General features: G+C 46.8%; 1 protein-coding gene across 1 annotated transcript in view; it reads left to right on the top strand.

Annotated features, from left to right (window-relative positions):
* The first annotated feature begins 2,294 nt into the window (after positions 1–2,294).
* LOC137309301 (rab11 family-interacting protein 1-like) overlaps positions 2,295–13,512 on the top strand; it is a 44,239-nt gene continuing 33,021 nt past the window's right edge. The window contains exons 1-3 of the mRNA XM_067977591.1: positions 2,295–2,308; positions 2,439–2,911; positions 11,396–12,068. Coding sequence (XP_067833692.1) covers positions 2,295–2,308; positions 2,439–2,911; positions 11,396–12,068 — 1,160 coding nt within the window. The remainder of the gene's footprint in view (positions 2,309–2,438; positions 2,912–11,395; positions 12,069–13,512) is intronic.

Below are 13,512 nucleotides of genomic sequence, written 5' to 3'. Positions count from 1 at the left end.
TTACTTCTAGAAAACTGTCTATTTCTGTTTTAAATTTATCTAATGATGTAGCTTCCACAGCTTCCTGGGGCAGCAAATTCCACAGACCTACTACCCTCTGAGTGAAGAAGTTTCTCCTCATCTCAGTTTTGAAAGAGCAGCCCCTTATTCTAAGATTATGCCCCCTAGTTCTAGTTTCCCCCATTATCACTACTCTATAGTTGTTGCATCTTTCTGTAATTTGCCTACAAATGTTCTCTCTTTTTCCTTCCCACTATTTGTTTACCTATAGTATACACCCAGTAGTGTAATATCTCCTTTATTGTTCCTTAATTCTAACTAAATAGATTCTGTCTTTGACCCCTCAACTCATCATCCCTTTCCAGTGCTATAATAGTTTATTTGATCAATACTGCCAACCCCCTCCTTTCTTTCATAGGAACAGGAGTGGGCCATTTAGTCCCTCGAGCCTGTTCCATGATTTTTCCTGAATGCCTTGTAGCCAGGAATATTAAGTTCCCAATCCTCCCCTTCTTTGAGCCAGGTCACTGTTACTGCCTTTATATCATAGTCCCATTTGGAGACTTGAGCCTGAAGCTCATCAGCCTTATTTACCAGGCTACGTGCGTCTAAGCACATGCACTCTAAACTCGTATTAGACTGCCTCTCGTTTCCCCCCTGTCTGATCCCTTCTATTTCTGAACTATTCTTTACTCTAGTGCTACTTGTCACTCCCAGTCCTGTGTGCACCTTGTTTCTCCTCTCTAATGTTTCATCCTGGTGTTCATCCCCCTGCTAAATTAGTTTAAACCCTCCCCCACAGCACTGGTTAGCCTCCCCGCGAGGACATTGGTCCCAGCTCTGATGAGGTGCAACCTGTCCATCCTGAACAGATTCCTCCTGCCCTAGAACTGGTCCCAATGCCCCAGGAACACTAGAAGTGGACTTGTGTGGGATACATGAATACCTATGGGCTGCTGGGCTATGAGGGGAGGTGGGCTAGTGTGCGATACATGAGTATCTGGATTTGGATGCCCTTCCTTTCCGCCATATAGGAATGTGTCTACTCTGTACCGGAACCAACTCTTCCCTAAAGGCCTCCCATTGTTCAATCACTGTTTTGCCTGCCAATTCCAATCCACCTGGGCAAGATCTATTTTGAACTCACTGAAATTAGCCCTCCTCCAGTTGTGTTTTTTCACATTTGACTGGTCCTTGTCCTTTTTCATAACTATTCTAAACCCAGTGATATTATGATCACTGTTCCCCAAATGCTCCCCCACTGAAATATGCTCCACCTGCCCCACTTCATTCCCCAGAACTAGATCCGTTACTGTTTCCTCCTCATTGGGCTGGTAACACGCTGTTCAAGAAAGTTCTCTTGTACACATTTCAGGAATTCCTCCCTCTCTTTGCTCCTTACACTGTTACTGTTACTGTCCCAGTCTAGAGGTGTACTAGTGTGGGATACATGAATACCTATGGGTTTCTGGACTGTGCTGGGAGGTGTACTAGTAAGGGATACATGAATATCTGTGGGCCACCGGGAGGTGTGGTAGTGTGGGATACATGAATATCTGTGGGCTGCTGGCCAGAAAACCTTTTGGATTCTGCTTATGGGTAAATGTCCTTTTTTGAAAAAAAAGGGAAGTTTCAGACTGGATTTGGTGTTGGTTCATAAACACCAGCATATACCCGCTGGGCTGAATGGCCTGTTTCTGTGCTGTAAAATTCGATGTAATTCCCATGGAGTCTGCCGCAGTTTGAAATCCTAACTAGGACTGTGTAGGAATGTATCACACTGTTTCGCTGGAGGCTGCTTGGGCTGGGGCTTTTCTCCAGAGGTTTGCAGCTCACAGACTGTATCTGGTTTGTATTCAGTCTCTGCTTCGTGCCAATATCTGTGTGATTCTGGGGAGAGAGAGGGAGAGAACGAGTAAGATCACCTCAGATAACCTGAACACTGAATAAGATATTCAGAGTCTGAAAACCGTGAAGAAAAACAAAGTGCTTGGAATGCACTGTAGGGTCTGTCGCCATCTGTGCCATTCCAGCGTTTTCTGTGTTTATTTTTGAGATTTCCGACATTCTTGGTTTCTCTGCATGGATCTAGATTTTTTTTTTAAAGAAAGTAAACAAAAAGCTGAAAGCGACAGCATCCCAGTCAGTAATTGGCCCTCAGTGCCTTGTTTTCTATCCTGAAGTCCCTGGCCATTGCCTGGGGTGCAGTTCCATAGCTGCAGTGACCCTCGAGTACCTGGTCCAGTGGCCATTATCCGTGAGTGCAGGCAATCCAACTATGCAAGGAAAAGCAAATGGAGGTGATTCGGTAAATGTCACGCCTGAAAACCTTTTGATCTTGTCCCGCCTGACTCTTGGCTTCTGCCTGTTTCTGGCACTGGTGTTTCAGTCCCCCCCCCCGCCGAATCATTCCCTCATTTTTTTTTTCTCTTCCTCAGGTGGTACAAGCTGTGCTCGAAGCCTGGGCAGAAGGAGAAGGAGCGAGGTGAGATTCAAGTGAGCATTCAGTTCGTGCGCAACAACCTGACCGCCAGCATGTTCGACCTGTCCTCGAAAGAGAAGCACCGCTCGGCACTGGGCAAACTGAAGGACAAAATGAAAGGCAGAAAGAAGCACGACGGCCTGCTGCCTGAGTCTGCGTCGGCCATCGTGCCAAGCAGCATGGGGGAGCTCAACAGCGACGATGAGTTCGGTGTGAAGGAGACGACGGAGAAGAAGTCCAAGTCGAAGGGTTTCTTCTCGAAGCCCAGGCTACACAGGTCGTCGCTGACCAAGTCCAACACCTCCCTCAGCTCTCAGCAGAGCGTGAAGTCAGTGGAGAGTGTCAGCAGCAGTACCGGAGCCGTGACGGTGACCTCTCCGAAAACCACCACAGCTCCAAGTAGTTTCCATCCTCCACTCAATATGACAAGTAAGGGGCCTATTTTCTGGTGAACATTTATGCTCAACAGCATGGGGGGGATGTTAGTGTTGGGGTATGGAACACTTTCCACTTCAGGCACTGATGTGAGTGAGTAGCTCTCACAGAGCAGGTACAGCACGGGTTAGATACAGAGTAAAGCTCCCTCTACACTGTCCCATCAAACACTCCCAGGGCAGGTACAGCACGGGTTAGATACAGAGTAAAGCTCCCTCTACACTGTCCCATCAAACACTCCCTGGGCAGGTACAGCACGGGTTAGATACAGAGTAAAGCTCCCTCTACACTGTCCCATCAAACACTCCCAGGGCAGGTACAGCACGGGTTAGATACAGAGTAAAGCTCCCTCTACACTGTCCCATCAAACACTCCCAGGGCAGGTACAGCACGGGTTAGATACAGAGTAAAGCTCCCTCTACACTGTCCCATCAAACACTCCCAGGGCAGGTACAGCACGGGTTAGATACAGAGTAAAGCTCCCTCTACACTGTCCCATCAAACACTCCCAGGGCAGGTACAGCACGGGTTAGATACAGAGTAAAGCTCCCTGCTTGTATTATTTATCCTCCTTTTTTCTTTTACTTGCCGCACACCAACCCGAGTTTCCCTGAGAAGGTGGTGGTTATTACTCCCAGCCTTTGCACCAACATTACACTGTGACTGGCTGCCAACGGAGCTGACTCGCTCTGGCAGCTCATAGGAACAGGAGTAGGCCATTCAGCCCCTCGTGCCTGCTCCGCCATTTGATAAGATCATGGCTGATCTGTGATCTAACTCCATATACCTGCCTTTGGCCCATATCCCTTAATACCATTGGTTGCCAAAAAGCTATCCATCTCAGATTTAAATTTAGCAATTGAGCTAGTATCAATTGCCGTTTGCGGAAGAGAGTTCCAAACTTCTACCACCCTTTGTGTGTAGAAATGTTTTCTAATCTCACTCCTGAAAGTTCTGGCTCTAATTTTTAGACTGTGCCCCCTACTCCTAGAATCCCCAACCAGTGGAAATAGTTTCTCTCTATCCACCCTATCCGTTCCCCTTAATATCTTATAAGGTACGAGAGCTCCACATGCAGTGTGGGGGAGGAATGTATTCACAGGAGACCCTCCAGTACCTCCACAAGTAGCGGGGGCTTGCTGGACTGTCCGATCCTGGGACCTATCTCATCCGCATCCGCGTCCTCCCCTGCCCTCCTCTGACACACTCGCGTGCGCTTTCCAGCAGGATTCAGTGGATAGCCTGAGCGCACGTCGGCTGAGCCACTCCACGAGCTCTTAATTCTCATCGCCGAGGTTTACTTCCTCGATTGGTGAGTGCTTTACAGACCTCGGAGGTGCCAGGTGTGACCCCCCCCGGTCTGTGCTGAGTTAGCTGCTCTCGGCCGAGGGTGACTAGGTCTTCGACGGGCCAGGGTTCCGGCTGTCGAGTGACCCCCCCACCTCCTGGAAAGTCGGTGTGTAAACCTGGGGTGAGGATGGGATCGGGCTCCCATTGTGGAATAGCCTGGCAAAACTCGCTGTGTCTGCTCAGGTGTGGAGCAAGGTGCCCTGGGGAGGTACGAGAACGCTGCGGATGCTTGTCGCATTGTCTCCACCGCATGATTCGGGTCTTCAGAGGAGAAATGGTCTGACATTCTGCAAACATTTTTGAAGAAAATTAAGGAAGTGCCTTGCTTCCCAAGCGTGTCTTTCAACCACTAATGGAAAGGGCTTGATGCACCATGAGCTGGTAGCATGGTTCCCTGGCATGTGTGACCCTGGTTCATTTCTTGGACCCGAGCAAAGTTGCATCCATTTCGTAAGGAGTCACTTCGAAGTTGCACAGGGCAGCTTCCTATTGGCGATGCTACAGAGTGAAACATGGGAACAGGAGGAGGCCATTCAGCCCCTCGAGCCTGTTACACCATTCAGTTAGATCACGGCACGGTAGGGAGAGAGGGGTCAATGACATCTCGTGCAGCTCAGAAAATTGACATTTCTTGTTGGGCGAAAAGTCAGTTGAGGTTTTTGTAAGTAGAACCAAGGAATTGCACCTCACGATGATATCCTGCAAACATTTAACACGCTTGCGTCAAATTAAAACTCTTAGTAGTGGAGAGAGGAGTTTGATGCACCACGTGCTTTGAATGTTTGTCCGGTATCATCACAGTCAGTGATTTCTATCCTCAGATAAAAAAGAAAAAGACTGACTTGTGCACGACCTCAGGATGTCCCAAAGTGCTTTACAGCCAATGAAGTACTTTTTTGAAGTGTTGTAACGTAAGAAACGGCAGCTAATTTGCGCACAGCAACGTGATAATGACAGGCTAATCTGTTGTAGTGATGTTGGTTGAGGGATAAATATTGACCAGGACACCGGGGAGAACTCCCCTGCTCCTCTTCAAAATAGTGCCGTGGGATCTTTCACACCCACCTGAGGGCAGATGGGGCTTCGGTTTATTTTTCTGTATGAAATAGGAGAATACTTTGAACAAATCAGACTCCACTGTATCCTTTAAAGCGGTAACTTCTCATGTTTGAGTCAGCGAGTTACAGAATGGACTGCCAGCTTGTGCACTACAGTAAGATGAAGCAGAAAAAAAGACACATCAGGTTGATAACACAAGTGAGAACCAGGCAGAATATAGAAAGTTCAGAGGGGAAGTGAAAAAGGAAATAAGAGGGGCAAAGAGAGAGTATGAGAATAGACTGGCGACCAACATAAAAGGGAATCCAAAAGTCTTCTATAGGCATGTAAACAGTAAATGGGCAGTAAGAGGAGGGGTGGGGCTGATTAGGGACCATAAAGGAGATCTACTCATGGAGGCAGAGGGGGTGGCCGAGGTACTAAATGAGGACTTTGCATCTGTCTTTACCAAGGAAGAAGATGCTGCCAGAGTCTCAGTAAAGGAAGGTCGAGTTGAGATACTGGATGGGCTAAAAATTGATAAAGAAGAGGTACTTGAAAGGCTAGCTGTACTTAAAGTAGATAAGTCACCCGGTCCGGATGGGATGTATCCTAGGTTACTGAGGGAAGTAAGGATGGAAATTGCAGAGGTACTGGCCATAATCTTCCAAATATCCTTAGATACAGGGGGTGGTGCCAGAGGACTGGAGAATTGCAAATGTTACATCCTTGTTCAAAAAAAGGGTGTAAGGATAAACCCAGCAACTACAGGCCAGTCAGTTTAATCTCAGTGGTGGGGAAACTTTTAGAAACGATAATCCGGGACAGAATTAACAGTCACTTGGTCAAGTGTGGATTGATTAGAGAAAGCCAGTACGGATTTGTTAAAGGCAAATCGTGTTTAATTAACTTGATAGAGTTTTTTGATGAGGTAAAAGGGAGGGTAGGTGAGGGCAATGTAGTTGATGTGATGTATATGGACTTTCAAAAGGCGTTTGATGAAATGCTGCATAATTGGCTTGTCATCAAGATTGAAGCCCATGGAATAAAGGGGGCAGTAGCAACATGGATACAGAATTGGCTAAGGGACAGGAAACAGAGTAGTGGTGAATGGTTGTTTTTTGGACTGGAGGGAGGTGTACAGTAGTGTTCCCCAGGGGTCAGTGCTGGGACCACTGCTTTTCTTGATATATATTAATGACTTGGACTTGGGTGTACAGGGCAGAATTTCCAAATTTATGGATGGCACAAAACTTGGAAGTGTAGTGAACAGTGAAGAGGATAGTGATAGACTTCGAGGATATAGACAGGCTGGTGGCATGGATGGACACGTGGCAGATGAAATTTAACGCAGAAAAATGCGAAGTGATACATTTCGGTAGGAAGAACAAGCAGAGGCAATATAAACTAAAGGGCACAACTCTAAAAGGGGTACAGGAACAAGGAGACCTGGGGTATATGTAAACAAATCATTGAAGGTGACAGGGCAGGTTGAGAATGCGGTTAAAAAAGCATATGGGACCCTGGGCTTTATAAATAGAGGCATAGAGTACAAAAGTATAGAAGTCATGATGAACCTTTATAAAACACTGGTTCGGCCACAACTGGAGTATTGTGTCCAGTTCTGGGCACCGCACTTTAGGAAAGATGTGAAGGCCTTAGAGAGAGTGCAGAAGAGATTTACTAGAATGATTCCAGGGATGAGGGACTTTAGTTACGTAGATAGACTGGAAAAGCTGGGGTTGTTCTCCTTGGAACAGAGACGGTTGCGAGGAGATTTGATTGAGGTATTCAAAATCATGAAGGGTCTAGACAGAGTAGATAGAGAGAAACTGTTCCCATTGGTGGAAGAGTCAAGGACCAGAGGACATAGATTTAAGGTGATTGGCAAAAGAACCAAAGGTGACATGAGGAAAAACTTTTTTACACAGCGAGTGGTTAGGATCTGGAATGCACTGCCCGAGGGGGTGGTGGAGGCAGATTCAATCATGGCCTTCAAAAGGGAACTGGATAAGTACTTGAAAGGAAAAAATTTTCAGGGCTACGGGGATAGGGTGGGGGAGTGGGACTAGCTGGATTGCCCTAGCATAGAGCCAGCACGGACTCGATGGGCCGTATGGCCTCCTTCCATGCTGTAACTTTTCTATGATTCTATGAAATACTCCTTCAGCTCCTGTGTCAGAGTGGAGATGGATGGGTTTGGGAGAGTAAAAGATAGGAAGAGGCCAGATTGGGCGTGATATTGGGACCTGGATGAGCCGCATGAATTGTGCTGCTGGAAAATACTACAGGGCAGCTCGGACAGACTTATCAAATCATCCCTCATTCCTACATTTACTCGTGTTTTACTCGTGACAACAAGCGTGCGGCATTTCCCACTCTCAGTCTAGCTTACGTCATTAAAGGAATTCTGCCTCGTAATTTTTGTTGGGTAAGGATATTAAGGGATAGGGAGGAAAGGTGGATAAATGGAGTTAGGTTACAGATCATCCATGATCTAATTAAATGGCGGGGCAGGCTTGAGGGGCTGAATGGCCTTCTGCTGTTCCTATGTTCCCAATTAAAATCAATACATCAGTAACTTGGTAGCCAGAACCTGCCTGAACACGCAAAAGAAATAGAATTGATTACTGTTGTATTGTTCCAAAAAAAAGTCTCCTCGATTGTAAAAAGTCTCCATAACGCTAGAATAGCAATTTTGGACTCAATGGTCCATTTATTGCAGAGCTGTCAACCTCTGACATCCCCAAGTGTGGTGTTCAAGCATGGGTTGTACACCTGACTTCTGTCCCTTCACAGCCTGCCTGGATGTGTGATTAGCTTGTGTGAACTTATGTAGTTATTCAGCTGAATCCCTCTTGCTGGATCGGAAGAGGATGCTATGGAGGTGAAATTATACCAGAATGCACAGTTCTGGTCTCCGTATTACAAAAAAGATAGAGGCACTGGAGAAGGTGCAAAAAAAAAAATTCACAAGGGTGCTGCCAGAACTGAGAGGTTATAACTATCAGGACAGACTGAGCAGGCTGGGGCTCTTCTCTCTAGAAAAGAGAAGACTGAGGTGTGACTTAATAGAGGTCTTTAAAATTATGAAGAGGTTTGATAGGGTAGACGTAGAGAAGATGTTTCCACTTGCGGGGAGTCCAGAACTAGGGGCCATAAATATAAGATAATCACTAATAAATCCAATCAGGAATTCAGGAGAAACTTCTTTACTCAGTGGTGAGAATGTGGAACTCGCTGCCACAAGGAGTAGTGGAGGCGAATAGCATAGATGCATTTAAGGGGAAGCTAGATAAGTACATGAAACAGAAAGGAATAAGAGAACATAAGAACATAAGAAATAGGAGCAGGAGTAGGCCAATCGGCCCCTCGAGCCTGCTCCGCCATTCAATAAGATCATGGCTGATCTGATCCTAACCTCAAATCTAAAGAACACAAGAAGTCGGAGCAGGACCCGGCCACTCAGACCCTGGGCCCACTCCGCCACCCACAGGGCATTGACCGATCCGAACTCAGCTTCATGTCCAATTTCCTGCCCGCTCCCCGTAACCCTTAATTCCCTTTACTTCTAGGAAACTGTCTATTTCTGTTTTAAATTTATCTAGTGATGTAGCTTCCACAGCTTCCTGGGGCAGCAAATTCCACAGACCGACCACCCTCTGAGTGAAGAAGTTTCTCCTCATCTCAGTTTTGAAAGAGCAGCCCCTTATTCTAAGATTATGCCCCCTCGTTCTAGTTTCACCCATCCTTGGGAACATCCTTACCGCATCCACCCGATCAAGACCCTTCACAATCTTATATGTTTCAATAAGATCGCCTCTCTTAAAACAAAAGGGTATGGGGATTGGGTGAAATGAAGTAGGGTGGGAGCAGGTTCGTGTGGAGCACAAACACAGATATGGATCAGTTGGGCCGAATGACCTGTTTCTGTGCTGTAGATTCAATGTAATATGGAGGTGAGATTATCCCAGAATCCACGGCCGAAGTGAAAGCACTCTATTAAAACTATAGGGGCAGTTTCAACGGTCCCGTGCACCCAGCAGGAAGCTGCGTAGCAGGGAGGGCCAGTCGGAGAATCGGACCTGCAGCATCTCTGATCTGCACTCCCTGGGAGCACAGGGTTGTGTAATCACCCCTCATAGGTCCTATAGTTTTAATAGAGAGCTTTCCCTGATGCTAGGAGTGCTGGGATACTCCCACCTCCACAGCAATCTGTCACTTCCTTTGGCTGCTCAATAGAAATGCTGGGAATTACCAGCACGGCGCGCACACTGTGCAGGAGGCAGTGGTTCTGATAAGAACACAACATAAGAAATAGGAGCAGGCCATACGGCCCCTCGAGCCTGCTCCGCCATTCAATCAGATCATGGCTGATCTTCGACCTCAACTCCACTTTCCCGCCCAATCCCCATATCCCTTGATTCCCCTAGAGTCCGAAAAAAGGGCTGTACGCAGTAACCTATATTTGTACCGGAAAAATAAATGATATTGCTGAAAAACACAGACCGTGCTGCTGGGAAATTCTTCCTCAGGCTTTTTAAATTACGTAATGGAACAGGCCTGCTAGTAGTAGTGTTCTGGAAACCCCTCCTTTTCAGTTTTTTGATTGTTAACCTTGGTTTTGTTCACAGAATACTGTTCGAGTGTGACATTTTATTATGTACGATGCAACGTGATAGCCAACTCATTGCGGGTTATTAGTCCTTGCGAGAGCGGTTAGCCTGTGCTGGGTAATGTTGCTGCAATGTACCCAAAGTTTATATTGCTCTTAAAGATGGCTGCAAGCTACCTCGATAGCTCAAAGGGTAAATAAGTCAGTGTCATCTGTGGGCTCGGGGTAGCGCGAACTCGCCTCTGAGTCAGAAGGTCGTGGGTTCAAGTCCCTCTCCAGAGATTTGAGCATATAATCCAGGCTGACGCTCCCAGTGCAGTACTGAGGGAGTTTCGCATTGTCAGAGGCGCCGCCTCTCAGATGAGACATTAAACCGAGGCCCTGTTTGCCCCCTCAGGTGGATGTAAAAGATCCTGTGGCACTATTTTGTAGAAGGTGTACAAAATTATGAGGGGCACAGATAGGATGGATACTAAGGAGCTTTTTCCCTTCGTTGAGGGTTCTATAACAAGGGGACATAGATTCAAGGTAAAAGGCGGGAGGTTTAGAGGGGATTTGAGAAAGAACTTTTTCACCCAGAGGGTGGTTGGAGTCTGGAACTCACTGCCTGAGAGGGTTGTGGAGGCAGGAACCCTCACAACATTCAAGAAGCATTTGGATGAGCACTTGAAATGCCATAGCATACAAGGCTACGGACCAAATGCTGGAATATGGGATTAGAGTAGACAGGGCTGATGGCCGGCGCGGACACGATGGGCCGAAGGGCCTCTATCCGTGCTGTATAACTCTATGACTATGACTCTATGACTAAGAGCAGGGGAGTTCTCCATGGTGCCCGGCCAATATTTATCCCTCAATAAACACCACTAAAGCAGATTACCTGGTCATTAACACACTGCTGTTTTTGTGGGATCTTGCTGTGCGCATAGTCTGCCACATTTCCCTACTTTAGAACAGTGACTAGACTTCAGAAGTACTTCATTGGCTGTAAAGCGCTTTGGGACGTCCTGAGGTTGTGAAAGGCACTATATAAATGCAAGTCTTTCTTTTAAATACATTGTCCAATGTGATATTGAGCTATAAAGAGCAGGATGTTCAACCCTTCACCCTCAACCCTCAGCTGGGTCGCTATAATTGCCCTCCGCGATCCTGGGCTGAAAAATCGCCTGGGGTTCACTATCTTGAGCTGGAAAGTGAAATCAAACTCTGGCTTGGCTGCGATGCTCTCTGCAGTCCAACAGCGTGGCAACACTCACCGTCGAGGTCACGCGTGAAGAATGGTAAGTTATAGCGGAGGGCTGCCTGTGCTCGTGGACCTGTACCCCAGTAAGTGTCAGTGCCATCAGGAGAGGAGGGGAAAGGTTTAGACGATGGGAAAGTTTTTCCCTCACCAGAAATTTTTTTAAAGTTGAGGTTTGCTCGGCTGAATGCAAATTGAAGTGTTGCATTTCTGTGTCTCTTCTCTCCTTGGTCAGTAGATGGCAATCCGTCCTTACCCAAGATAATGACTCACAAGAGAGCCCTTAGCGATGAGGTCGGCCAGACGATCATACTCGACCCCACAGGCCTTGCACCAAAGACGAGCCCCTTGTCCAGGTCATCGCTCTGCATCAACGGAAGCCATGTCTACAACGAGGAGCCCTCTTCAAAAACCCCCTCTAGTTTATTCCCAAAATCTTCCCCTCTGTGCCGTTCCCTCCAGAATATTGCCAACAAGGCAGAGGAGTGTCCTCAACCGGCTTCCACTGAGGAGCATGAGGGGAGCCGGTGTCCGGCTAGCAGCTTGGAAAAGACTGAGATTAGGCTCGTTCCTCCGGTCATCACCGTGGACAATGAAGATGGCACTTCGGTTCAAGCGGTGGACGGTGGAATAGGCCAAAGGAAGGAGGCGTTAGGAAGCCCCCGGGAGACCAAGCCCGTGCACGCTGCTGTCCCAATCATCTCCACCGTCGAACCCACAAAGAACAGCATTGCAGACGAGACCAAGAGGGACAAAATTAAGGCCAGCATCTTCCCGTTTGGAAGCGACAGCAAGGATTCTGAGAACAGGAGATCCCGCACGCCTTCTCCGGTGAGGAAATGCAGTTCTTTGGCTGAAAGGAGTAGGAACAGCGGGTGGTTCCTGAAGGATGCCCATCATAAACCAAGGTCAGTTAAGTTTTTAAAATTCTAGATAAAATCTTAGGAACTTAAGATGCCTCTTAAGCGGCTCTCTCTGGGCGAGGTGGACCTTTGTTCATTTTTGACTGAGAAAGCCATCTACGTGATGGGGGGGTGGGTGGTTGAATGATCCTCCAATATTTCTTGAATTTTTTTTAAAAATGTTGTGCTTAGGACAGACCAGCACATTGTGATACTTCCTCCGTCCCATCCCCGACTTTGGGTGCTCTTTTTTTTAAAAGAAAAAAGTTAGCGTGTTGGTAACAGGAACTGTAGGACAGGGCCTCGGGAACAATAACTGGCTTTTATGAGCTATATGAAGATTGCAGCCTCTGAAGTTATTTTTAGTAAGCTGGATGACCTTGTCCACTGTCACTTTTTTATTATTTTTAAGCAGCCTCAGGAGCAGATGCATCACTTAAAACAAACAAGTATTTATAGAAAAGAACTTTCTTTCTAAGTATTTATGTTAAAATCACACCTTTCAAAACCTCCTCAAAATGTATTTATTTCTAAATGCCACCTTGACTCAGTGGTAGCACTCTCGTCTCCTGAGTCAGCAGATTGTGGGTTCAAGCCCCACTCCAGGATTTGAGCACGTAATCTGGGCTGACACTCCCAGTGCAGTAATGAGGGAGTGCTACACTGTCAGAGGTGCTGTCTTTCAGGTGAGATGTTAAACCGAAGTCTGTTTAGTTGATGTAAAAGATCCCATGATACTAATCAAATAGGAACAGGGGGTTCTCCCAGTATCCTGGCCAAAATTTATCCCTTGAGTATTGTTTTTTGTGCATTCATCGGCTGCCACATTTACCTATAAAACACTTGGAGGAAATTTGCCTACTTTTCCAGTGGTTTTTAAACCTGGACGAGTAGTCAGACAAGGAAAGTCCTCGCTCACTGTAGTTTTGTTAATCAAAAGTGATTATTTAATGTTGTAATTCTTACAAGCATGAAGCAAAATCAAGCAATGCATGCAACTGTACTCTACACTTGAACAAGCAGCAAGCAAATCAAGTAACATCACCTTAAATCCAAGGATATCTGCTTCAAGCCCTGATAAGATTGATCAAGTCTTTCAGAGCTTTTGAAGTCTTGTTGCTGGATGTCCCTCCTGTAGGTCAGATTCGTTAGGTTCCACCTGACTGCAGTACCAATTCCGTCCGAATGTCTTTTTATATTGTTTTGCCCTTTAGGACGTCGATGAATTAGGGATAATGTCATTTTGGCCAATCACCCACTGTTGCCAGTCTTCAACCATGACTAGGCCTAAATGATTGAGAGTTACCTCGCTAGAGACCAGATGCAATGGTTTCTCCTGTGTTTTCCAGATACCTCAGAATGTGGAAGGGCACCCCCCCCGCCCCCCCCCCCCCCCCATTATCAGTGTTGCCATGATGACCTGTCTCTTTCTCATGGCTTTGCGTGGCTT

The sequence above is a fragment of the Heptranchias perlo genome, chromosome 1 (genome assembly GCF_035084215.1).
Source record: "Heptranchias perlo isolate sHepPer1 chromosome 1, sHepPer1.hap1, whole genome shotgun sequence".
NCBI classification, from domain to species: Eukaryota; Metazoa; Chordata; class Chondrichthyes; order Hexanchiformes; family Hexanchidae; genus Heptranchias; species Heptranchias perlo.
The sequence above is the reverse complement of the archived record's forward strand: the minus strand, read 5'-3'. Positions and strand labels throughout refer to the sequence as shown.